Genomic DNA, 27,590 nt, shown 5'->3' with positions numbered 1-27,590 from the left:
GACATATCTGTTGGGGTGTACTCTTTTATGCTGAGCACTGTATATGTATATATATTATGCCTTCCCCAACAACATGTCCAGTTGAGAGTAAGTTTACCACGAGTCACATAGCCTCAAATCTATGGGTTAAATAAGGTACTCAGGGCTTACTCTAAACCACAGGGTTACATAAAGAACATTTTTGTAACCTGCATGTTCATAGGACCTCATATACATTGACCCTGGATGCAGAACAACATCCCCTGTATCTTCAAGCATGCCTTCAGGTCAACAATGTACTGGCAATGAAGTTAGGTTGTAGGCGCTTACTTGTGCTTTTATGCTCTCAATTTTTTTTTTACAACCATAATGCTTGTGAAGCAAGCTGCCCTATAAAAAAATGGTCTTATGCTCTGATAAATCATAAAACCTATGTAGTGGTCATAAGTTATCTCCAGAGCACACTATGAAAAGAAAAAGAATTTGAAGGTGAATGCAATTGTAAATTGCACAATTAAAATCAGTTACTTTTAACCAGAATATATGCACTACTTAATTATTTTCTCTTATGCGGGGTACACACGAGAAGATTTTTTTTGTTTAACCTAGTAGACTGAATAAAAAAAAAAAAACTTACATCACTGTGCGAACACATCCAACATTAGAGCGGCGATCTCCCCGCTGAGCTATTGTGTTTTGACAAGGGATTGCCGCCCACCAGAACACAGTGATCAGCGCTTGCAGCCATTGGCTTTAAGACGGCCAAAGCATGGTGGATACAAAGAGAAAGGTATCCTGCCTGCTGAGACATTGTTTTCTGACAGCGGCAAACGGTGCTGTTAGAATATACTAATCAGTGGCTGCAGGCGCTGATTGACAAAAGTTTCCAAACTTGTCCCCAAACAGGGACGGCCATGCGCTGATCGAAACTTGATCAATACAACCGAACCACCACATTTCATTCCATTTAGGGCCAACTTAAGAATTCAACCATTTATTTCTGGCTGTTGATCCAAAATCCATGTTTTATTAACTGCAGGTTTAAAAGAGAAACAACGATCTAGTCCTAAATGGATCATCTTACCCTTTCCTGAGATGTCTGGTAACGTAGATGTAGGGCTGTGGGATCCCAATCCACAGCAATGTAAGCATTGCCAATATATGCCCTGTCTTCCGCGCAATCAATCTTACATCCCCTGCAAAACCTAGATTTAAAAAAATAAGAAATAAATTTAAAGGCATGGAACACCCAATCTATACCATACAAAATCAACATACATTCTCTGCCTGGTACTTCAATCAACAGCGCTGCTCTGGGAGTGTGAGTGTTGCTGAGCGATGCCTTGAAATGCTACGTTCTGCGTTGAGCTCTAGTTAGCACATTCTATTTTACCCTTTGCTGCAGCAAATAGCAATATTAAAAAATGCAAAAAAAGAGAAACCTATATTTATCACTGCTAATGTAGCAGTTCAATTGCGCTTTCGATTTATAGTTTTCCTTTAAACATGACAAGAACAGGTGCTCATATTTAAAAACACAATAAAATCTTCCTAAGAATGCATGCATAAAGCGGTCTAAGGGCTGGGAAAAACAGGAGGTTGATCTGGGTTTTTACCGCTTCCCCAGCTGGCCACCTAAACGGTGCAACGATGTGGCCAGGGGTGTATATATATATTGCAGCAGCAGAAATGCCTTGCTCCACAGGGTGGAAAAAAGTTATACAGCATACCATGCTGGAGAAATCGTCACCAAACACAACCCATAGGAGTGAATGGAACTGTGACACATTTATCTTGTAACCAGTCGATTTCCTATCAAACTCATTTAATAAGAAAGCGACCTATAACCCCTTAACCACCTATGACCATTATAACCATTACTGAACAATCCAAATCATGTTACGGAAACCTACATTTTGGAGCAACGCAATATCAAATATAGGACCAGCTCACAAAACATCTTCTGCTATGGCTTAGGTGAACAGAAAAAAAGTGTTTGAAAATAATGACATGCATATATAATAAATACAACTGCCAGTGGTTCCTATTGACATGACTGTAATATTTTTAACAGATTCCATCACAGTGAGATGACACCTCCAATTATTTTGCCAAATATATCTTATAAATTATATTCAAAATGTGCTGCATAAACAGCGGTAGCTGTCATACCACAAACTCCTCTGATCTGCAACTGAAAAGGACATCTAGTAGTATATTTATTTTTAAGTTATCATCTTCAGCATCATCACAATAAAAGCCTATTTATGAACACTGAAAGTGAATTTTCAATTTAATTATTTACCTATACCAAGGGCACTGAGCACATGAATTACCGTCCTTCTGCACCACTCTCAGTGTGAAAGGATATTGGTATCCCATGCTGTCATCACTGAAATTCAAAAAAGAAAGTTTTATGGTTGAGGATTAATTATTTTGAAAAAAGCTATTATCTGTACATAAGTAAGCTGCAGGAATCATAACAATATTAATACACATATCAATTGCACATTCAATCGGTTTGTACACGTTTATTTCATTACAAAACACAAGATGAATATTGTGAAGTACCAATCACAAATCAGCCATTGATCATAGCTATTTAGATAGTCTGTAGGACCATTCTAATATAAGTTCACGGTCACTGAAGCAACCATAAGCTTAAAACAGAGTGGGGAATGCAGTTGATGCAAGTCATACTGCTCAGCTGGAAGCGATTCTTTGTAGCTGTACGCCTTACTTTGGTGGCAGCAAAAATGTTAAATGTTTTCCGGACCTCTAGCCGGTTGCTATGAGCAATAATATCAGACACTGACTGACATTAAAGTGGTTATAAGGACTAAACATTTTTTACCGTAATACATTCCTTGTATTAAGTATCAGTATCCCTCTTCACACCCCCTTTTATTTATCTTTGCCTTCATTCGATCCAGAACTTCGCATGTCTGCAGCTTTTCTTTCCCCTCACTTCCATTGCCATTGGCTCCCACTGCTGTCAATCAAAGCCAGTGGAAAGGTAGCCGGGGCGAGGCTCACTGTCTGTGTCTATAGACGCAAACAGCATGGATCGGGAGCGAGCCAGCACGAGTGCCCCCATAGAAAAAACCTTTCTATGGGGGCACCTTCCGAAGAGGAGGAGCTAGAAGCGTTGGGGGTGGACCCCGGAAGAGTAGGTTTAGGGCCACACTGCAATTCTATTACGCAGAGCAGTTAAGTATAAATGTGTTTGTTTCATTTATTTTAATTGCATTTACAATCACTTTTTAAAAAAATGGCAGTTTGAACCATTTTGATAACATATTTTTATTAGGTTTTCCTAATCATGGTCACTTTATAATTTGTTCTTTGCCCTTTACTATCATCCAATTACTTTTATTACATTTACATACCAGTCTTGTGCATGATTGCTTGCTTCCTGTGGTGGAAGAGGGCTTGCAAGTCTGGAGACCTGAATCCACACAGCATCATACAGATCTTTCTTGCGGGTATGGACAGTGCAAGGAACAATCAATGGCATTCCAAAGAGACTGGGGCGATTTTTTTGAGATGACAGGAAATAAAGCTCCGTTCTCATCTTGATAATAGAAAGGGAAAAAGTTTGCATAAGAACATTATAAATCGGATTACTAAATTTTGCAGTCTATTAAATAAACAGTCTACTAAATTTTAGAGAGAGTAGAAAATGGTTTATATGGTGCCAGGTTTATATTTCTCCAGTTAAAGAGATTCACTCCCACTTTCTGTCACTTTGACATCTGTCAACTCGACAGAAATCCTGGGAAGAGGAGACGAAGAGAGACTGCCAAACAGGGACACTTATGACATCTCTATAGCAGCTTCTCATTTTGAGTAGATTTAATTTGCATAATCCCAGGACAAGTAAGTAGTGAGTGGAAATCTTGAATATGGAAACAAACAACAACAGCCTGATAGGGGTCCAAATTGTTCCCACTCTAAAAATTAAAAAAAAAAAAAAAAAAAAAGTTCCTTAATATTTATAGTGAAACTGAAGACTTTTTAAAATCAGACTGCAAGTAGGCAGGCTATTATTGCAGAAGAGACATGCAATGTGCCTCCTGCAATTAAATACATATACATGCCTGCTTGAATTTCTCTGCGGGATGTAAAGTGAGCTGTGTATGTGGAACTCAAGTCACATCGCTGGCACAGATCCCTGTGTGCCTAGATGACTGACACCTGTGCATGCACAGGAGTTGCATCATTCCACATTGGCCAGTGGATATGCCCAGAAAACGACACGTGTAGAGAAGGTGCCAGCACCAGAGAGGCGGCAAGTATAATGTGCCTTTTGTTCTGCTCTAAGTTATATGTCCTATTTCAATAACATTTTTGGCCTATAATATTTGCACAATACATTTCTAAGAAAGATGACAAAATAAGTAACATAAAAACACTAATTTTCAAACGAATTACTTAGGTGAAGCATGCTATTGTTTATTTAGGAAACTAAATTCCATCTAACAGTGAAGTCTACAGCTTTGCTGGTGTGAATTAATTTCCATACGCAAAAGCTTATGATGACAGCAAGACACCATTTGGAAGGATGAACACAAATGCACAGTGACATAAAATTAATATATGGCACTAGAAATTGCGGCTTGGGGCACAAAATAACATTTTCCTTAATCTGTAATATCACTAGTACATGCCAACGACCCTGTTATCACCTCCGATTGTTACAGTAAGTATTACCATAAAACGAAGTATTCACACAGATTTATCGCACATCTAAGTGCATAATTGTAAAGGGCAACAGAAAAATGTCTAAAAGTAGATCTCTTTCCTAACGGTAACATAATGCAATGTTAACTTCCTTGCTTGGATGTCTAAAGTCTAAGACAAACAGAAAGAAAAATGCTTGCATCTCCTGGAGAAAATGCTACTCTGGGCTCCGGTCTTTGCTAGATGTCACATGTTCTCTGCTGAAGGGGACCTGTCAACCAATATGTATTCCTATTCTCAATTTCAACAGAGATTGAACAATCTCCTAGTTCTTCACATATGCACCTGGTGAAATAAATGTGTTTGCAAAAACTCAGCATTAAAATATCCATAAAGCAGACCCTTGCCTATCAAATTTCCTTCTTTAGACTGGAGAATTTAATTCTCCAAAACCCTGATTGGAGGAAAGAGGGAAGGGGGTATTCTGTCTTTAATTAATCTGAATTCTAAACTCAGCTGCAGCTGTGATTTGTGTACCTTGCCTTGCTAAGTGTATGAGAATCTAGCACAAGTAGGTACAAACTGTTCTAAAACACAAAACAGTGAAAAAAAGTTTGGGTCCCACATAGTCAGGATTAGGGATGATCGAACGGTTCGGGTCGACCATCGGTTCGACCCGAACATTGACTGTTCGAAATTCGGCCGAATTCCGAACTTTTTGCTGAAAAAGTTCGGAATTCGGCAACCAGAACCGACCAAAATGCAATGGGACAGGAACTGCCCAAAAAAAACGCCTGCAACAACACACCTGGGCGTTTTTGTTGCAGGCGTTTTTTTGGATATTTTTTGGGTGTCTTTGGAGGCAGGCATAACATCTGAACTTCTGTATAGGGGTATATATACACACACACACTTATATGTATTTATACACACACACACATATAGGTGTGATAGGAGCGGAGCCCTATGCCTGCAAATTATTTAATTAGCGCAGGCATAGGGTTCTGCTACTTTCACACCTATATATGTGTATGTGTATATATACATACATGTGTGTGTGTATATATACCCCTACACAGAAGTTCAGATGTTATGCCTGCCTCCAAAGACGTCAACAAAAAAGCACAATAAACGCCTGCAACAAAAACGGCCGGGTGTGAAAATAGCGGAGCCACTATCCTGCAATTCTAATACAAACAATCTTTTTTTTCTGGTTCTGGACATGCAACAGAGCTGAAACTTCACAGGTACACTTTTTAGACCCCCCCCCCCCCAGACACTAAATCCAAAGAAATCTCTTTTTTTTTTTTTCAATAATTTTTTTAATAATTGGCTCTCTATCAAAAATGACAATTTTTAAGAATTTTTTTTTGTGTGATTAATAGTCCCTGGGGCATGACCCAGAACCCTAGGCACTTTTTAGGGGCATTTATTGGATTTTAGGGCTTCAAAATTGTGTTTTTTGATTACCTAAGTTCGGGTCCCATTGATTTCAATGGGGTTCTGAAATCCGGGCCGAACTTTCGGGAAGTTCGGGTGTTCTGGACGAACCGAACTTTTCAAAAGTTCGATCATCCCTAGTCAGGATCTTGCAGGATGATGCAGGATGATGGCTGGTGGGTTTATTAAGACAGGTTCAAGTGCCAAGTTTATTCATTTTCGATAGATCAAATTTTCCGAGATACAGAGTGAAATGACTATTATTTCGCTAGTTTTCTAAGCCCCTTAACAGTTAAATACAATCACAATTCAGTACCTCCCTGTATTTCACAGCAATAAATGAGTTTCTCCATCTCCTGTTGTTAGAGCAAATTACAATATGGAAGGGAAACACTGACATGTGTTGTCTTACCATTTTTCTGTGAATTGCAATAATATAGCCTATAAATGCGCCCTCAGGTTGGACTGAGACATGACCATTGAGTACTCCATTCCCGACAACAGTCTTCTCTGTTCCACATGGCACTACAGTATTTGGCATTCCATTTGGGATTATTGGTGGCCGATTCAGCACTCCATTTGCAATGAGACTATGAGGTCCATTTGATGATGGCACTGTGCTGGTATCTGCAAACCAGGTAAACACAAACCTAACGTAATCTGCTTACTGCAAAGTCACTAATAAATTGAATTACAGGTTCATTTTTAAGGCTCAAAGGCTAACTTTGTATATACAATAATTAATAGGATAATTATCAACAAGCTAATAATTGAGATTAAGGGAGTTACACACAACTTTAAAGTGTGTTTAATCCATTTTGTTTGCATTACACATACATATAAATATTCAAACATAAAATATGGCTATAAATCCACAATAGCCTGTCCTACAGAATTCAGTCACTCACTAAGGCCCCTTTCACACTTGTGCAACTTGTCATGCAACTTTGGACATCAGAGTTGCACGACATGTCGTTTGCCATGTTTTCCAATGATACCCATTCATATATGCGCAATTTAAAGTTGCAGCAACTTCAAAGTAGTTCCTGCACTACTTTGGCCCGATTTGAATGCGTTTTGAGGTCCAAAGACATAGACATTGCTTCAAGTCCAGTCAAAATCGCATCAAAATCGTGTCAAAATCGTGGTAAAATCGCGGCAACAAAATCGCGGTAAAATCGTAAAAGTGGCCTAAATTACATAAAAACGTACATTTCCTAACAGCACACAACCATGAAAGAATAGGGATTGACCGATTATCGGTGGGGCTGATTATCGGAGGCCGATATTCACTTTTTTTTTTAAGTATCGGTATCGGCCACAAAATAGCCCAAATGACCAATATTGCTTCAAGTGGTTGTACCGGAGTGATGCCTGCGAGCTACAGGCATCACCCCAGTACCGTTTTTTTAGAGCCGACGGTCGGCTTTCTTGTAAGGACAACCGATGCTACTAAGCAGCCACTTGATTGTCATTACAAGGAGCAGTAGGGGGGGGGACGCCCACCCCCCCCCACCCACCGCCTTCCGAGGCTCGCCCGGGTCTACCATCAATTTTGAATGCTTTTAATTGCAGAGAAGGGGTTTGGGGTATTTTAAACCCCAGATCACTCCATAAAGAGTACCTGTCACTGCCAATTACTGTCACAAGGGATGTTTACATTCCTTGTGACAGCAATAAATGTGATCAAAAATTTTTTTTTTTTAAAAAGACAGTGTAAAAATAAAAACTTTAAATGTGCACAATATCGGCACCTAATATTGGCTATCAGCCTGAAAGGTGGCCAGAAAATCGGTATCTGCCCTGAAAAAAACAATATTAGATGATCCCTAATTTTGTATGTCCATTGTCCATGTACACATCAATAAAACATACTAGGACTATAGGCTCAATTCACAAATCGTTAAGGCTTGGTTCACAATAGTGCAGGGCCCTGCGTTTAGGCTGTGGGTATCGCATTGATTTCTGCACCCGCATCGCACTGCTCTTGTGAGATGCGCGGAGCTGCCATTTATTCCGAATGGCACCCTGCGCATTTCAGCCCACAGCATGAATGCAGGTGCGGGAACAACAGGGAAACCAAATGGTCAAAAAGACCATGTAGTTTCCCTGTAGCTGCATTTTTAAAAAGGTGCATGCACCTTTCTTGTGCGTTTTACGTGGCACAGCAGCCTAGGGCTGCAACGACGCGTCGACTACAAAAAATCGTCGACATGTGTGAAAGGCGTCGACGCGTCAACAAGTGTCGTCACATGCCCCCTGGTCGGCCGCTTTAAGCATTGAGGCCCCCCCCCCCCGGGCTCCGTCCACACCGATGTCGGAGACAAGAGGACCATTAATACCTGAGGAGCTGTTCAGGGTGAGCGCTGACCGTCTCCAGCACCCACGTACTCCGCCACAGCTTCTGCCGCAACACCTTCGCCATCCTCCCCGATCACCCAGGTACTCACACCGGATGTGTCCCTTCCAAACCCTTCCGGCCAGAAACTCAAACCCCCACAATTGAGGTCCGCATAGCAATGGTTGCTTACACTTTCTGGTATTCACATTTTCCATTCCCTGCTATAAAATGGTCAGCCTCATTTGTTTTAAAAACCAAGTAAAAAAAAAGTTTACATTTTTTTTCAGGTTTGCTTTTGTTCGTATTAATAAAGTTGTGGTTGAAGTTTGAAACCAAGATTGCGGCTTGTACTGTACTGTGGCGGCTTGTAATGGTCTGCTGTACTAGGTGGGAGGGCTTACTGAGGGGTCTGCACTGGGAGGGGGGGCTTACTAAGTGGTCTGTACTAGGTGGGAGGGCTTATTGAGGGGTCTGTACTGGGAGGGGGGCTTACTAAGTGGTCTGTACTAGGTGGGAGGGCTTACTGTGGGGTCTGTACTGGGAGGGGGCTTACTGAGGGGTCTGTACTGAGAGGGGGGCTTACTGAGGGGTCTGTATTAATTACAGGATTAATTAGCTAATCAAAAAAACACTCAATTAAGCAAAATAAAATAAAATAAAAATAATCGTTAGATTAGTCAACTAATCGTAAAAATAACCGAGAGATTAGTCGACAGACAAATTAATCGTTTGTTGCAGCCCTACAGCAGCCGATTAAAATGAATGGGCTGCAGTGCCTAAAGAAACGCAGGACTCGCAGCTTTGCACTAGTGTGAACTGAGCCTAAAGTAAACATTAAACCTTCATTTTTTTAAAAAAAAAACAAGGTATACTTACCTGCTCTGTGCAATGCTTTTGCACAGAGCAGCCCTGATCCATCTTTACTGGAGACCCCAGCCGGTGCTTTACATAGTTAGTCTGGTTGAAAAAATAGACACAAGTCCATCTAGATCAACCAATAAATGGGAAATAAAAATATCAAAGGCCCTCTTCGGTGAGTGCTCACATAGAAAGGCGCTTTCCATGGAGGCACCAATGGGGGCTTGCTCCCACCTGCCATGTCTGGACCTATTGACAAAGACTGGGCAACTCGGCCCAGCTCCCTCATCACAGCATTTGATTGACAACAGCATGAGCCAATGGCTCCCGCTGCTATCAATCTGCCCCATGAAGAGGGAGACAGCGGCGAGAGATGCTGCTCTCGTGCACGTTGCTGGATCAGATCAGGCTCAGGTAACAATTAGATCCTGCATCAGAGAAGGTTTTCTACCTTAATGCATAGAATGCATTAAGATAAAAAATAAACCTTGAGGCTTTAGAACCACTTTAAATGGACTAAAGCTGGCCATGCATGGATCGCAATTGAACCGGTTCAACGGGAACCAGACAAATGTGGATTCATTTATAGCCACTTTAGTTCAACAGAAGTTGATACACCAATCAACTTGTGTTGACTTACCCTGTTGGATTTTAACAGCTCAATCAGTGCATTGTCACGGCGGGGACATCTCCCCTCTGTCAGAATACAAGGACCCAGCAGGGAGGATTCCTCCATCCACTGTGTGGATGTGGGAATTAGGTCAGTTTTTTTTTGTTCAACCCCCTGGGTGAGCAAAAAAAAAAAAAAAAACATACTCATGTATGGACAGATTTAGGCACTCTACTTTTTGCCATGTGACTGTCCTTTTTAAATCTCATTAGGATTAACTGCAAATCGCAGTCATTTATTTGGAAGATCAGGAACAAAGTTTCTCAGAACTATTTCCCCAAACAGAAGGAAGCAAGGACAACATAGAGACTTTGATTGATTACACCTTACTCAACACATAGCTTGACACCACTTTAGGGTATTGCTCAAATACAAAAAAAACTGCAAAGGCTGTGAAAAAGTGTTTGCAGGAGATACATTGCTCTGTCTGGAGATCAGATCTCCTCTGTGATCTGCTGGGTGCTGCACTGACACCAATGAATGAGTTGGGTGTCACTATGTAAGGAAGGACACCCTATCCTCCTCTTAGCTCAGCACCCTGAAGGTTGTCACCCACCTCTCATTGTGGACTATCACAGCCTATCCTGGGTTTTGAAGACACCCTTTCCTGGACTAAACTTCACCTCTGAGCTCCTCGCCTGCTTTGCAACTTCTTCAGTTGGATTGTATAAGCAGAATCTGGGAACACTGGAATCCAGAGGAAACATACAGACCTCAAGAATGTACCTGTAACCCCCCCTACTTCTCTTCCGAGGGGATAACTTGGATATTCACATTGGACCGGCAAAGGTGACCTTTTGAATCACCAGATAGGCTCTCCTAGAGATGACACACAGTCATGTGCCATTGGGTATATTATCATTTCCATGAGAGGTTTGAAAAAGTTTGAAAGTCCTTGCCTGATCTAATCCGAACATTTCCATGAGAGGATCGGCTCTGAGCACACAGAGGCATTTTCTGTGGGAGGAGATTTAGTTTCTGTCCATTTACTGTGAAATGTAAGGAGTCCTTGTCAAAAGTGCATTGAGAGCCCTGTAATGGGGATCATATGATTTTGGTAAGAGGCCATTAATGTTGGTGTTTGGTGGAGGTTACATCTTCTGATTCATCACCTATATCTTGGACTTCTTATTGGACTCCTTTCTCTCATGGACTTTTTCTTTATAGTTTGCTTTGATGTATAGTGTCATTCACTACTTCAATTAACGATTGATTTCTGTGATTACCATATTGAGCGCTGCATACCCTGTTTTCATTTAAAAACAGAGGATTAAGGTAAAGGAGGAGGAGGAGGAGATTAATTAAATTACTCACCTGGCTGACTTGGGCTAGTGGCTGATGTAGGGGAACCAGGAATTGGAATTTCAAAAGCACATAGAAAACCACTCACTGACAGACGAACTTTTTGGTTATCCTGAGGAAAGTTCTACAAGTAAGAGAAATAAGAACGGTTCTAAGAAAACTGCTACAACAGCCAAAATTGTGACGTGTTCTAAAAAACAAACAAAACTTAAGCTATTGCCCCTAATTTAGCTATTGCAACCAATTTCTGCACATTTTACATTTAATTTTCACGAATACAGGCAAAAAAAAAAAATGAAAATAAGTACAGGACAGCATTTATGCTTCTCTTTCTATCATCTATCAATAAAAATATTTTGGTTGCCCATACCATTTAGAGATATTTAAAAAAAATTATTAGCAAATTACTGAGCACTCTGTAGTCAGACTGCAAGATCAGGAGCTGATCGGTTCAGTTAGTGGTCTTAGCATTAGATGGCTGATGGCTGGCAGTTCTGTCACCATCTGTGAACTACCTGCAGTCCCTAATATCATGATAGAAAACAGCAACCATAACTCGAGAAGTTATTAATTCCCTTGATCCAATGAAGCTGCTATATTGGCCTCTGTTTGGGAAAACAGTTAATGCGGAACTATACTCGCCTTCACTCTAGCGCTGTGTCGCCTTGGAGCTCTCTCACTGGTCACTGACATCTTCTGCTGTGTTCATTGGCTAGGCCAACAGGACTGTCACTCCTGTACATGCGCAGAAGTTTCATTCATCTCAACAATGCCCAAATTGTACACCGAGCTGTGCATGCGCAGCTCAGTGTACAGTGCTGACAGGCAGGTAAGAAACACAGTACATCTTCTCTTGTGCATTGAAAAACCTGCCAGATTGTAATTTATTTATTTTTTTTTTAATTAGCCTTTTACTTTCAATCAATAGGTCAAATAAAAACATCCTTTTTATTTTCTTACAGTTTTTTTCTAATATGAAACCTGCCACATTAGACTTTTAAAATAAATGGATTTTTGTAAGATCTTACCGTAAAATCCTTTTCTCTTAAGCTCATTGACAGACGTAGTCCTCGTTGATTCAACACACTCGGGTTATGTGCTGCCCTCTACAGGAGTAGGACTAGACAGGAAAGAAAACACTCTGGCCACACCTTAGGGGCAGTCCCAGAGGGTATATCCTCTCTCTCTCTCTGCTACAGCAAATCAGTTATGTCACAAAGCAGAGTTTAGAGAATTTAACCCAACCCAACTCAAAATAGAGGGGCGGGTACTACGTCTGTCAATGAGCTTAAGAGAAAAGGATTTTACGGTAAGATCTTACAAAAATCCATTTTTCTCTGTCGCTCATTGACAGACGTAGTCCTCGTTGATTCAACACACTCGGGACGTCCCAAAGCAGTACCACAAATGAGGGGTGGGAAAATGGAAATTAAATCCAATCTAGAAGGCCCAACCGGTGCCAACTAGAAGTCTTCAATGCTCATCAATCAAAGATGAGACTCAACAGAAAATTCCAACAGAAAAAAACCCTCGAGGTAGACCACCGGTCTCCTCAAATTGCGGCCTGCAAAACCTTGCGGCCAAATGAGGCATCCGCCGATGCCATCACATCAATCTTATAAAATTTTGTAAAGGTATGTACCGACGACCAGGTGGCCGCCTTACATACCTGGACCACTGACGCCTGATGGCGGAAGGCCCAGGAAGTACTGAGCGCTCTAGTGGAGTGCGCCCTAACAGGGAACGGAGGACTCCGACCCTTAATAGAATAAGCCTGTACCACCGTCTGTCTAATCCATTTGGAGATAGTCGCGGCAGATGCAGGCAACCCCTTTCTGGGGCCATCCGTGATCACAAAAAGTGAATCCGTCTTACGGAACGATTCCGTAGCTTTCAGGTATACCCTGATTGCCCGAACCACATCCAAGGAATGCAACGCATGTTCCCGATGATGATTGGGCTGAGGACACAAGGAAGGTAGTACAATATCTTCATTCAGATGAAAGTCTGAAACCACCTTTGGAAGAAAGGATGGCTTAGGATGAAGAACTACCTTATCCCTATGAATCACTAAGTATGGGGACTGGCATGACAATGCAGCCAGTTCTGACACCCTGCGTGCAGAAGTGATAGCCACTAAGAAGGCTACCTTCTGGGATAAAGTCAGCAAGGGAATCTCCCTGAAGTTTTCAAAGGGAGGTTTCTGCAGAACCGACAAAACCAAATTAAGATCCCAAGGCGGTAAGGGCGCGCGGACTGGTGGAGCCAGGTGCCGCACCCCCTGGATGAAATTCCGCACCAAGGATTTTGTAGCCAAAGGCTTCTGAAAGAAGATTGCTAATGCTGAAACCCTACCCTTGATGGTGCTCAAGGCTAGTTTCTGCTCAACCCCCTTTTGCAGAAAGGCCAATATTCGGGTCACCGAATAGGTACGTGGAGGAATTCCTAACGATTCGCACCACGCGATACAAGTCTTCCATGTGCGATAATAGACCTTGCTGTAAGTCGCTTTCCTTTCCAGGCCATTAAAACCAGCGACTGTAAAGCACGATGGAAGATCGGTCCTTGAGACCGCAGACACTCTCTGAGAAGAAGTTCCCAAGGAACGTCCGCGACTAGCATGTCCAAGTCGGCCAGACCGGCTTGAAGAGGCCATCCTAGAATTTCCAGGACAACTGGCGCTGACTGGATCCGAACCAGGCTGCCCTAGAGCTATCTGGCCCCGGCCATCCGACAAAGTCTGATCGTTCTCTGTTCCCAAACATTTATCAGACACCGGATTCCCATCAGGAGTGGTGATTTCTCCTGGTTGAACCACAGGGACCAAAGTCACCCGGCTAGAGGCTCCTTGGTCTGTCTGTTCAACCGGATCCGATTCTTGTGGGGAACTGAGGCTAATCTTTGGAAAAGGTAAAGAAAATGATCTGTTCAGGGAACGGTAACTACCGCTCCCTGTAGTATTTAGATGTTGGAAGGGAAGAATCGCACCGGTAGCAGTGGTCGATGCTCGATCTAATGCCCTGAATACCGGTGAAGACGTCCCCCCACCCTCAAGCCGGGTGGGGGCGCACCATCAGGCTGTGTAATCCTTTGCTTCAGGTTTGGCTGAGTCGGTCTTTTGTCTGTCCGACCAGCCCTTCTTGAACCCTCCTGGAGGAGTCTTGCCCTTCCCGCTTGCTCCAGCTGAGCGAACGAACCCTTTATGGGCGGTAAAGAAAGGTCCCCGCTTGTTACGAGGTCATTTAGCTTTAGCAGCCTGTGGCAAAAAAAGTGCTTTTGCCCCCAGTGGCATCCTTAATGATCTCATCTAGGGTGGCCCCAAATAGGTGATTCCCCTGAAAGGGGAGATTCGTCAAGGTCTTTTTGGAACCTAGGTCCGCTGACCAGCATTTTAACCACAGCACACGTCTGAGGATTACCGCTGACATAGATGCATGCCCTAATAGGGGGGTAGCATCCAAGGCTGCGTCACAGATAAACTGTAGTCCTTGTATAATCTGTTCAATCAAATCAGATGTTGCCTGGGGGATACCTTTCCCCTTCAGGTCCTGGCGCACCAATCTCGCCCATTCCATTAATGTCTGAGACACTAAACCAATGACAATTACTGGTCTAAAGGCTGACCCTATCAGGGAAAAGATAGTGCGGGACTCCGCTTCTATTTTCCGATCCACCGGATCCTTAAAGGAAGAAGCGTGCTCCATCCGGAATAACCGTGGCTTTATTCAGTCTGGAAACAGGTGGATCCACCACTGGTGGTACCGTCCATTTCTTAATGAGGGATTCCTCAAACGGATAGCGTCTAGCAATACGCTTGGAAATAGTAAAGGTACGTTTAGAATGCTCCCATTCTTCTTTAATTTTATTACCAAAACACTAGGGTACAGGAAAAACCTTCACCGTTTTGGTGGGTTTGTTAGTACCAAAGGGAATCTCTGTTTCAGTTGCCTCTGCCGGTAAAACCTCAAGTCTTAAGGTTTCCCGAACCGCCACAACTAGTGCGTCCACCAATGCTTCTTCCTGAATTATGGCGGAAGCAAGAACGTCCTCCTCACTGTCTGAGGGAACTTTACCTGAGACAACAGCCCCTGCAGAGGGACCTGCAGCTGCAATGACCATCTCAGAATCTGAATCTGAAGTATCAGATGATATAGGGGTAGGCGGGGGTCGCTTTCTTGACCCCCGTTCCTGACAGGCCGTCTCCACCCGAGCCACCAAAGACTCCAAAACTGCTGTAAATGCATCCATACTCTGTGCACCGGCGGGTCCCGCGGCCCCCTCGAGGGAAACAGGTGGGGGTACTTGTGTGGCAGGGTCCATGATAATTCCAGATGCTACCCGGAAAAAATCAATTTGCCAAAAAAAAATAAAACCATTTTTTTCTTTTTTTTTTTTCAGACCCCCAGCGCCACAAAGCCCCTCAGTGTACCTGCTTAGGGACCCCTATAGAGCGAGAGAGAGAGATAGACCCCAGGGCTCACCACTTGATGCTCAGAGTTTCAACTGCAACTTGTCTCAGCACTGTCTAGAGCAGACAGGAAGTCTCTTGGCTGGCTTCCCGGGAAGAAAGGAGGCGGCTCCGCCCCTCTGCACGCCTTCCGGCGCCTCCCCTAGCTCCACGAGGCGTTTGAGTCACCTCAAACATGGCCGCCCCCATGCTGGAGACACGAGGCTACGCCAAAATGGTGGCCTCGTGCGATCTACCAGACAATGGCGGCGGCCTGCACAGAATAGCGGCATGTCTGCAGAAGGATCTCGGCCTCACAACCCTTCACCCTCATGGTGGTCAGCGTGGTCGGCGGTACCGGACCCTGGCGGGCCGTATGCGGTCCGTGGTCGTCGGGAGGCATCTGTTTAGCTGGAGGAATGATCTGGAATGCAGTATACATATATAGACATCGCCCTGTGGCTTCTGACAGGTAGGATACTTTATACTATCACAGTAAAGTTCTAGTACTGCCACTGACTTCATCATTTTAACATCTTTGCAATTAGATTGTAAGCTCCCAAACCAAGCCTCCTGGCTTTTTGTTCACAAAAATCACACTCAAACAGGGGGATCTGTGACATGTTATAGGATAGAGGGAAGACCCATCCTTACCATTACAGCGAGGGGCCCGCGTTCACCACAAGACCCGTCAGGGGGAAAGGGGGAACATACTACTCACCATACCGGAACCAGGCGGGCGCCAACTCCTGACAGTACCCCTCTCCACCGAGGTGGGAGGGCTGTCGACCAGTACGGACGCCGTGACTCATGGTCTTAGGCGTTTCGGCGAGACGTTTAACTCGCAGGGTCAGTCCCCGTCCAGTGGGACTATGTCGCGGCCGACCCAGCGCGGAGCTATGGCCTGCACGCGTTCGTAGGCTGAACTGGGGTGACCACTGGATCTCAACATCAAGCCCGTCGCCCAGTTCAGCTTTCTTGCTTGAAGATCTCCTAAGAAAAAAAATCCTGCCAGGACCGAAGATCCCAGCAAGGTATCTAGGTCCTTACTCCTAACTAGACAGAAAAAAAACTGATTTGCTGTAGCAGAGAGAGAGAGGATATACCCTCTGGGACTGCCCCTAAGGTGTGGCCAGAGTGTTTTCTTTCCTGTCTAGTCCTACTCCTGTAGAGGGCAGCATAACCCGAGTGTGTTGAATCAACGAGGACTACGTCTGTCAATGAGCGACAGAGAAAATGGAGTTTTTATGCTTTTATGGGAAGTAACATTTAGGCCTCATGCACACTGGACGTTTTTGGAGCTGCTAATAGCAGCGTCAGACGTTTTTTTTTGCAGCTGCAGAATGCCCATCCATGTTATTCTATGGCCTCATGCACACATAGAGCTTTTTGGAGCTCCAAGTGGCATAGGCGTTTTACAGCTCCATAAAAAACCCAGGAACTGTGCGTTCTGGAGCTGCAGCGTCAAGCTGTAAAAACGTCTGACGCTGCTAAAGGCTGAATAACATTGCCTAACGTGCGTTAAGCCACGTTATACGTTTTTTTTCTTCCATTCAAAATCAATGGTTCTCTATGTGAGCCTATTGATTTGAATGGAAGTCGCACCGCAAGTCGGATCAGGATGATCCGACTTGCGGTGCGACTTGGGCTGTGAGAATCTTGAGGGGGAACTCCATGCCAAAATGGGGAAAAAAAACGGCGTGGGATTCCCCCCCAGGTTCCAAACCAGACCCTTATCCGAGCATGCAGCGGGGCAGGAGACCGGAGACCGGGATAATCACCGGGGACAGCGTCGGAGGAGGACCGGAGGAAGAAGAAGAGCAGAGGAGGCAGAAGAGCAAAAGAGCAGAAGAGCAGAGGGCAGAAGAGCGGAGGGCAGAAGAACGGAGGGGAGAAGAGCGGAAGGGGAGAAGAGCGGAGGGCAGAAGACCGGATGGAGACTTTTAATAAACTTTTCAAAACGTCTCCGGTCATTATTTACATACACTGCCTTTTATGGGGTGAATGGGTAGGGGTACAATACCCCATACCCATTCACATAGGGAGGGGATCCGGGATCTGGGGGGCCACCCTTGTTAAAGGGGACTTCCAGATTCTGATGAGCCCCCTGCCCGCAGACCCCCACAACCACCGGCCAGGGTTGTGGGGATGAGGCCCTTGTCCTCATCAACATGGGGGCAAGGTGCTTAGAGGTGGGGGGTGCAGAGCCCCCCCTGCCCCAAAGCACTCACACCCCCCATGTTGAGGGCGTGTGGCCTGGTATGGTCCGGGGGGTGGGGCCGCTCGCTCATCCCCTCCCCTTTCCTGGCCTGCCGGGCTGCATGCTCGGATAAGGGTCTGGTATGGATTTTGGGGGGGACCCCATGCCGTTTTTTGGCGTGGGGCTACCCTCAAATTCCATACCAGACCCGAAGGGCCTGGTTTGGAACCTGGGGGGGACCCCACGCTGTTTTTTTCCCCATTTTTTTTCCCCCATTTTGGCGTGGAGTTCCCCCTCAAGATTCTCACAGCGCGAGTCGCACCGCAAGTCGGATCATCCTGATCCGATTTGCGGTGCGACTTTCATTCAAATAAATAGGCTCACATAGGGAACCATTGATTTTGAATGGAGGCAGAAAAAACGCTGCTAAAAGCTACGTGGCCAAACGTGCAATAACGCAAATGGAAAAAGCTACTAAAAGCACGTTTTTACAGCTGCTTTTTCCTGGCATCAAGAAACAGCTTTGGAGCTCGTTTTTATGACGCCCTGTGTGCATGGAGCCTTAAGTGCAGAATTTGCTTATTCAGTAACAGTCTAGTTTATTGTCTGAATATTTTGTAAACAAATTGTAGCATTGCCTCCTGAAATTTTAGATTTTCAAGAGGAAAGATGCCTACAAATTATAGTGTGTACATCTAGGAAATGTTTCCTTGGACTACACCAGCAATAAAAGTATATTTGGACATTAGACATTTTGGCTAAGAGCCGGTTCACACTGGGGCGACCTGTCAGGCGACCTGGTCGCCTGACAGGTCGCCTGCCGTAGAGAAGCTGTGGACCCGTTCTAATAGGAGCGACACAAGTCGCTCCGACTTAGAAAAAGGGTCCGGAGCTTCTTTGGGGCGACCCGGAGCGACCTGCATTGACTTCAATGTTATGAAGTCCGTGCCGGCCGCTCCGAGGTCGCGGTGCGAGCAGCGCACCGCGACTTGTGAGGTCGCCCCGGCAAGTCGGATTGCTCTAATGTGAACCGGCTCTAAGACTTAAGGGACTTTTAATTCGATATGCTCTGGATACAGGACCTCCCAAAAATGTAATTTTTGTACTTACCGTAAAATCCATTTCTCTGAGTTCATTGACAGACACAGCGCTCCATAAATCATAACTACTTGGTTATATTATCCTCCAGGAGTAGGACTAGGCAGAACAAAAACACCTGGCTACCCCCATGGGCCGTTCTCAGCTTGATATATAACCCCCCCTCTCTGCTTTAGGTAATCAGTTTAGTAGCAAGCAGTATTAGAAGTATCAGAACTCCATAGACGGGTGGGTGCTGTGCCCATCGATGAACTCAAAGAAATGGATTTTACAATAAGTACAAAAATCCCATTTTCTCTTTTGTTCATCAACGGACACAGAGCTCCATAAATCATAACTACTGGGACGTCCAAAAGCAGTGCCAAAAGGAAAGCAGGGGGTGGGAAAAAATAACCCAAGGCTAAACATAAGAGCCCTTAATCAGGACACAGAAGTATTAACCGGGTCACAGGGGCCCCGTCTGAAAAATAAAAGTTTAAAGAAAAACACCCCTTAAGAGGGAACAGCCCTTAACCACTTGCCGACCACCCCACGCAGATTTACTGCGGCAGGGTGGCTGGGCTATGCATAATCACGTAGATGTACGTGATTGAACAGCAGCCTGCAAAATGTTGCGGCCAAAAGAAGCATCCGCAGATGCCAAAGTATCTACCTTTTAGAATTTTGTGAAGGTATGTACCAACGACCAAGCGGCCGCCTTGCAAACTTGCAATATTTATGCCTGATGACGGAGGGCCCAAGAAGCACTCTGCACCGGTCTCTGCACTGGGACTCCCCTGCACTATACCCACACTGCAAACAGTGGGGCATGCACCTAGGGGTCTCCTACACTGGGACCCCTCCAAACTACAAGGGCAGAAAGTACACTATCCCATGACCCTTACAGAGTGGGGATAGCGGGGGGGGGGGGAGACTCCAGGGGTCTCCACTGCATCCTCCAACCCTGGGACCCCCACCAGACTCCAGGTCCAGACAGGGAGGAAAGGGAGTGGGGGAAGGCCAGCTCACTGAGGGATTTTTAAGGATGGGAGGAGGGAACCTACAGGCAGGTCTTACCATCCCTGGAGGTTACCCGCGTCCACCCCAAAAAACACACCAAAAGGGGGGAGAGGGGATTGTACTTACCCTTCCATGGTGCGGTTAACGCTCCAGGCAGAATCCTTGCCACCGAAGTAGGGAAGCTGTCGGCCAACGGACCGCTGCGACTCAATCCCAAGCCCGGTGGTATGCGACCCTGCAAGATGTTTAACTCGCAGGCCAGCCTCTGTCCGTGAGGCTATGTCGCGGCCGACCTAGCGCGCATGTAATGTAGAAAAAAAATTCTAGGACCAGAGATTCCAGCCAGGAGCCTAGGTCCTTACTCCTGACTGGACAGATTAAAAACTGGTTACCTAGAGCAGAGAGGGGGGTTATATACCAAGCTGAGGACGGCCCATGGGCATAGCCAGGTGTTTTATGTTCTGCCTAGTTCTACTCCTGGAGGAGGCAATATAACCCCATAGTTATGATCTATGGAGGGCTGTGTCCGTCGATGAATGAAAGAGAAAGAGAAATTGTGCTACATGGAGGGAACACAACAGGTAAAAAAACAAAAACAATACCAAATGGAAGTTCACTTTGGTTTAGGGATAAGTAAACCCAATAAACAAAAAGGTCTAACTAGCCATTAAAATATCAGTTAACATTCTGCCACATGAAAATATATGAAATTTGTATTGTAGAGAAAACTGCAACCATTTATCTAAAGCACACTGGAAAGCCCAAGCTGTACTGTCAACAATCCATGCACCTGATTTATTCTGAAGTGCAACAAATTAATTAAAAAAAAAAAAAAGAGTTAAGAGCCTGCATTTTGCCGGCCAGCCAAAACCATAGTATTGATCTCTGTATAAAACATTTCTTTCTTGGTTGGCACCTGTGCTGTGGCTACAGCAGCCTGCACATTAGCCAATGGACAACCTAAAGCTGGCCAAACATGGATTGAAATGCAGCTGGTTAGGACGAACTTCAACCCATTTAGGGATGTTCCTGGCATGTTGAAACAATTTCATTTGATTAGCACAAGAAGCCAATCGGCTGCATCACTGATCAGTGAATTCAGAAAACGGGGGACTCCTGCTGTCAGAATACAATGACACAGCGGGGAGATTCCAGCATCCACCTCTAATGTATGGATGGGAGGATCTGTACCGTTGTTTTCATTCATATCCCTGGCTGAATGAAAAAAACTGAAAAAAGTATGGGCAGCTTTAGATGTCCATGTAATTGACTAGCAAAGGTGCAGTATTCCAATCATCCAGCTGATGTAGAATGTATTCAGAGGGCAATACTGTGGGTCTGTCAGCTGGTGTTCTGATTTTTTTTTTTCTTTTTCCAAATTAACCGAAGGCTTAGCAGGAGAACATACATAGCCTTAACTATCATTTTATTCATAATTTCAGTTTTACGTGATCTTTCAGAATTGAAGGTAAATTAGAAATGCGATTACTGATACTTGGGTTTCCACACCAGTGAAACTATAAATGTTAGGCCCTCTTTGATACACATGTAGATAGCATACACCTAGCTATTAACCTTTACCTTAATATTGGATCCATGTACTTCTGCCAAGAGAATCTGTTCTGGTTTCAAGCTACAGAGTTCACTAAGCTGTTTCTTTAGGCCTGTGTACTTTTCATCCATGTTGAGCCTTAACCCGTACCGAACAGGAGTGGTGCCATCTAATTTAATTACTTAAAAATAAAAAATTGAGCAATGTTAGCTTTAGTTCCTAATGCAAAATAATCACACATTTAGCTTAATTTGTTTTATTTACTGAATAATAAAAAGGAAGGAAATAAAACGACCACAAAATCAGTACTAACGCTTAGCTTCTGACCTAATATTACACTGTAAAAAATGTAAATAAGGCTAATATGTTAAGTGCCCATCCAATGGATCCAGTTAGGTCTACAAGGCTTACACTTTTAAATTATTTTAGGTCAATGTGGGCCCAAAATAAAAAATCCCAGTGACTTAGGACTTAACAAAGGACAGAAAGGTCCCCAGTGGGATTTTAAAAGGCACTGTTACAATATTATTGAAACAACATGTATTTACAGTTTAGTGTAAAAAACAAACAAACAAATAAAAAACACTTAAAACACAAGCGGCCCTAATATTTCGCAATCCGCAGATTACTTATCTCTAAAATCATACCAGTAAATGACAGAAAATGTGGTTTAATATGTACAATCATAATTCCAAAAAAGGTGAGATGCTGTATAAGATCAGAATGTGAAGATTTGCAAATTTCAAGAACCCATATTTTATTCACAATAGAAAATAGAAAACATATCAAATGTTTAAACTGAAACAAACGTACCATTTTAAGAAAAAAAATAAGGGAATTGTAAAATTGTGGCAACAACACGTCTCAAAAATGTTCAGAGAGGGCCATGTTTATCACGGTGTAGCATCTTTTAACAATAATCTCTAAATGTCTGGGAACTTAGACCAGTTGCTGGAGTTTGGCAAAGTAATGTTGTCAAATGCTTGCCTCATTTAGGATTCTAACTGCTTAACAGTCCTGGGTCGTCTCTGTCATTTTTTTCATTTCAAGATGCGCCAAATATTTTCAAATGGTGAAAGGTCTGGACTGCAGGCAGGTGAGTTATGCACCCGGACTCTTCTATTACAAAGCCTTGCTGTTGTCATAGATGCAGTATGCGGTTTAGCACTGTCCTGCTAAAATATACAAGGCCTTCCCTGAAAAATAAATTTTCTAGATGGGGGCATATGCTGCTCTAAAACCTGGCTATATCTTTTAGCATTGATGGTGCCTTTGCAGATGTGCATGCTGCCCATTCCATATGCACTATTGTACCCCCATACCATCAGAGATGCAGGATTTCTAATAGAAAGCTAGAAAGTTCCTCTCCTCTTTAGTCCGGAGGAGGTGGCACCCATAATTGTTAAAAAGAATTGAAAAAAGTTGAAAAAAATTTAGTTTCACCTGACCAAAAAACAGTTTTCCACTTTGCAACAGACCATTTTTAATGAGCATTGGCCCAGAGAAGACAGTGGCATTTCTGAATCATGTTCAAACAGGTCTTCTTCTTTGAATGATAGAACTTTCATTTGCATATTTGGATTGCACGGTGAGCTGTGTTCGCAGACAGTGATTTTTGGAAGTATTCTGGAGACATGCAGTAATGTCCCATCACTGAATCATGTCTGTTTTTAATGCAGAGCTGCCTGAGGGCTCGAAGATCACACATTTTGGCCCTGTCCCTTTCGCAAAGATTTCTCCAGATTCTCTGAAACTTTTGTTAATATTGTTCTGCAGATGATGATATCTGTAAAGTCTTTGCAAATTTACATTGAGAAACATTATTCTGAAAATGTTTGACAACTTTTAGACACAATATGTTCTTCCAGCTCTTCCTTTGTTAATACCACTTACTACTTCGTTGCCCTGTCCCAATTTTTTAGAGACATGTTGGCTGCCATCAGTTTCAAAACGACCTTATTTGTTTTCTTAAAATTATACATTTTAACTCAGTTTAAACATTTGATGTGTTTTCTATTTTCTTTTGTGAATAAAATTTGGGTTTAAGAGATTTGAATATTATTGATTCTGTTTGCATGTAGATTTTACACAACTTTTTTGGAATTGGGGTTGAGTCAATGTCATGCAATGAAAACCCCTCTATAAGTGGCACAAATCGGAATAAGACAACTGTAATTAAACTTAGGTCAAACTCAGTTGTAGGTATTCTACAGCATTTTCTCTCCATTTTAGTACATGCATAATCTCCACATTTGTTTTATACCCTACCTTACAAATACAACTAGGTACTGATTAAAAAAACAGGATATGCATTTTCACAAACCTGTGATCTCAAGATGCATGTAGCTGTCCATTGGAAGAGGCAATGAAAGGAAGTTGAATGGATCAAATCGGACACTCACGTGTCCACAGGTCTTGCATTTGACTTGAGATCTTAGCTGTCCATGAAACAAGTCAACAACTATGGACCGATTTCTTCTCAAGTGATTGTCCCAAGCCTGAATAGTACAGGAAATAATGGATTAAATGTATTAGAAAAGATGTAAAAGTTTAGTGCACAATCTTTATGGGATGCAATAATATGCATCAGACATACAGTATAAGGCTATTCCTGTACAGACTGCAGTAAGAAAAAGTTCTATGAAAAGGGTTTTAAACAAAGAAACTATATTTCTTCCCGATAATTTGCTCTGACTAAGAATGCTTTTAAAGTGCTCCAAAACATGCTACCAGCTCTGCAGAAACCATACAAACTAGCAAAACATAGCCTCAAGGAACAAACACCAAACCTGAATGCTCAAGCATTTGGCTTGAAGGAAAACTGAAAAACAAATCACTTTAAAACTTAAATGATAACACAGGGAGCCATAACTGTACAGCTGCAGCACAATGTATTCAGATAGACAGAACTGATTTAAATTATTCTTAAGATACCCAGAAGTGCCATCTTAACTAGTCCCCAAAAGGAATCCAAACCGCAAAAAAAACAGACAGTTTACAACCTTTCCCCAATCTACAAGGCCTCATGCACACTGGATGTTTAGCCCCGATGCATGAGGCTCAGACGTTTAGCTGCGGCTGGAGGGCACAGTACCGCTATGTGCACTGCCCAGCCCCATGCAACAGTCTCTCAGAAACTGACAGGGGGCTGGACAGTGCGCCTGTGCTCTCTAGGACAATGTTAGGTGCAGTTCAATTTCTCGTGCATCGGGGCTAAATACCCAGTGTGCAGGAGGTCTAAAAATAATGCATTATGACCATTTGTGTTCTTATGGGATACAGTAGATCTCCTGTATTACTGACTGCAGTCAATGGGATGGAAAGCGAGGAAATTGCATCCCGATGGGGAAAAGACAGTAAAAAAAAGTAGACAGCGGCTCTGACACTTCCCCTCTAACCAAACTTAGGTTATGTACTATGTTTTAGGTATTTACATTGTGACTAACTGCTACCTATAGTTTTTCACATGGATACATAGAGATCAACCTCATACTGAATTCACAGTTAAGTTTCAAATAACAAAGTCTAAAGTAAATGAATCAGCATACTGTACACCACAGAAAAGGATATTTATAGTGCTTGACTACTAAAAAACGTAGGCGCAATGACAGACTACAGCAATTACCTAAAAATAAATGTTCATTATTATCACTGCCTGGAACTGCAGAGAGGATTGTGACTGGTTGTCAAGGGCTGCAGAACTTTCTTGTTTTTTACATGAAAGTGATTGTAAAGGGATTTTTTTTGTCAAAATAACAAGCATGTTACCTGCTCTGTGTAATAGTTTTGCATGGAGCAGCACAGATTTTTCTCTTCTGGGGTCCCCTGCCTGTGCTCCTAACCCCCCCCCCCCCCCGCTGAGTGCCCCATAGCAAGCGGCTTGCTATGGAAGCACTCATGCGGCTTGATATTAAACCATGCTGTGTGTGTGTCCCCAGACACATACAGTGCAGCTCGGCTCCGTCTCCACTTTCTCCTCACAGGCTGCGATTGACAGCAGCAGGTGCCAATGCTTCCGCTGCTACCTCCATGGACAGGGAGGGGGTAGAGGGAGAGGGAGTGTGCTCTCGGCACAGCACTGGATTGAGATCAGGCTAACGTAAGTATAAGGGGAACCTGGGAGCAATCGGCACACAAAAGGTTTTTTTTTATCTTCATGCATAGAATACATGAAGATAAAAGAGAAAAATGTTTACCTTTACAACCAATTTAAGTCTTTTACCACTTGCCGACTGCCCCCCCCCTCCCCCCGCATATATACTGCGGCAGGCTGGCTCGGCTGCACAAACCGCCTGTACGGCAGTTCGGGGAGGTAGTGCTAGGGGGGCGAGCTCGCGCCACCAGCGGTGCGCTCCAGCCCCCACTAGGCAGCAGGAATGCCGATCCACATGGCCGATGGCCACGATTGCTGCCGGGCACCCACGATCGCTGCCGTTCGTTTGTTGTAAACACAGCTGACCGTTCTTCTCTCTTAAATGATCACAGAGCACCTGTGATCCTTCTATATAGGATCACAGGTCTCTGTGCTCATTTCACAAGCCATCCCCCATACAGTTAGAAAACACTCCCCTAGGCTCACACTTTGATCACCACTGTGTTAACACCTTCCCTGCCAATGTCATTACTACAGTAACGGTGCATATTTTTAGCACTAAATACTGTAGTAATGTCACTGGTCCCCCCAAAAGTGTCAAAAATGTCAGTTAGAGGTCCGATTCACCCGCCGCAATGTCGCAGTCCTGCTACAAAAATGCAGATTGCCGCCATTACTAGTAAAAAAAAAATAAATAAATAAAAAGAAAATGACATAAATCTTTCCCCTAGTTTGTAGATGCGATAACTTTTGTGCAAACCAATCAAAATACGCTTATTGCGATTTTTCTTTTTACCAAAAATACGTAGCAGAATACAAATTGGCCTAAAAGGATAAATAATTTTGATTTTTAAATTTTTTTTTTTTTTTTGGGATTATATAGCAGAATGTGAAAAAATTGGATTTTTGTAAGATCTTACCGTAAAATCCTTTTCTCTTAGTTCATTGACAGACGTAGTCCTCTTTGATTCACATCAATTGGGTTATGCTGCCTCCGCAGGAGTAGGACTAGGCAGAAAGAAAAAACGTTCTGGCTCCACCCTAGGGGCAGTCCCAGAGGGTATATCCTCTTCCTGTCTGCTACAGAGAATCAGTTCTGTTACGAAGCAGTATCAGAGAATTTAACCCAACCCAACTCAATGATAGAGGGGCGGGTACTACGTCTGTCAATGAGCTAAGAGAAAAGTATTTTACGGTAAGATCTTACAAAAATCCAATTTTCTCTGTCGCACATTGACAGATGTAGTCCTCTTTGATTCACATCAATTGGGACATCCAGAAGCAGTGCCACAAATGAGGGGTGGGATTGACAGAAATCAAAATCCAATCTAGAAGGCCCAACCGGAGCCAACCAGAAGTATCAAGGGACTCATCGAGCAAACAGATGAGACCTACCCAACAAACCCTCGAGGTAGACCAACAGTCTCCTCAAACAGCGGCCTGCAGGAACCTTGCGGCCAGAAGAGGCATCTGACGATGCCATCACATAAACCTTATACAATCTTGTAAAGGTATGAACCGACGACCAAACAGTCGCCTTGAAATCCTGAACCACTGATGCCTGATGGCGGAAGGTCCAGGAAACTCTAAGCGCCCGAGTAGAATGCGCCTTAACAGGGAACGGGGGATCCCGACCCTTAGATAGAATAAGCCTATACCACCGTCTGTCTGATCCATCTAAAGATGGTCGCGGCAGAAACAGGCATCCCCTTCTTAGGGCCATCCGTGATCACAAACAGTGAATCCGTCTTACAAAATGAATCCGTAGTATTCAAATATATCCTAATCGCCTGAACTACATCCAAGGAATGCAACGCAATTCTCGAGGATGATAGGGCTTAGGACATAGGAAAGACAATACAATGTCCTCATTCAAATGAAACTTTGAAACCACCCTAGGAAGGAAGGATGGATTCGGATGAAGAACA

The 27,590-nt window shown here is 43.6% G+C and overlaps 1 protein-coding gene across 2 annotated transcripts in view; it reads right to left on the bottom strand.

Moving 5' to 3' along the window:
* Positions 1-27,590, bottom strand: part of USP32 (ubiquitin specific peptidase 32) — a 781,032-nt gene that overhangs the window by 42,441 nt on the left and 711,001 nt on the right. For both annotated transcript variants that reach the window (XM_082245728.1, XM_082245729.1), the window contains 7 exons: positions 23,893-24,067; positions 21,599-21,750; positions 11,286-11,397; positions 6,515-6,729; positions 3,369-3,553; positions 2,285-2,371; positions 1,064-1,184 (listed from right to left, as the gene is read on the bottom strand). In XM_082245728.1, the coding sequence (XP_082101854.1) occupies positions 1,064-1,184; positions 2,285-2,371; positions 3,369-3,553; positions 6,515-6,729; positions 11,286-11,397; positions 21,599-21,750; positions 23,893-24,067 (1,047 nt within the window). The remainder of the gene's footprint in view (positions 1-1,063; positions 1,185-2,284; positions 2,372-3,368; positions 3,554-6,514; positions 6,730-11,285; positions 11,398-21,598; positions 21,751-23,892; positions 24,068-27,590) is intronic.

This window comes from Pelophylax lessonae (genome assembly GCF_965119305.1).
Source record: "Pelophylax lessonae genome assembly, chromosome: 2".
NCBI classification, from domain to species: Eukaryota; Metazoa; Chordata; class Amphibia; order Anura; family Ranidae; genus Pelophylax; species Pelophylax lessonae.
Note: the sequence above shows the minus strand (reverse complement) of the source record. Positions and strands in the feature narration are given on the sequence as shown.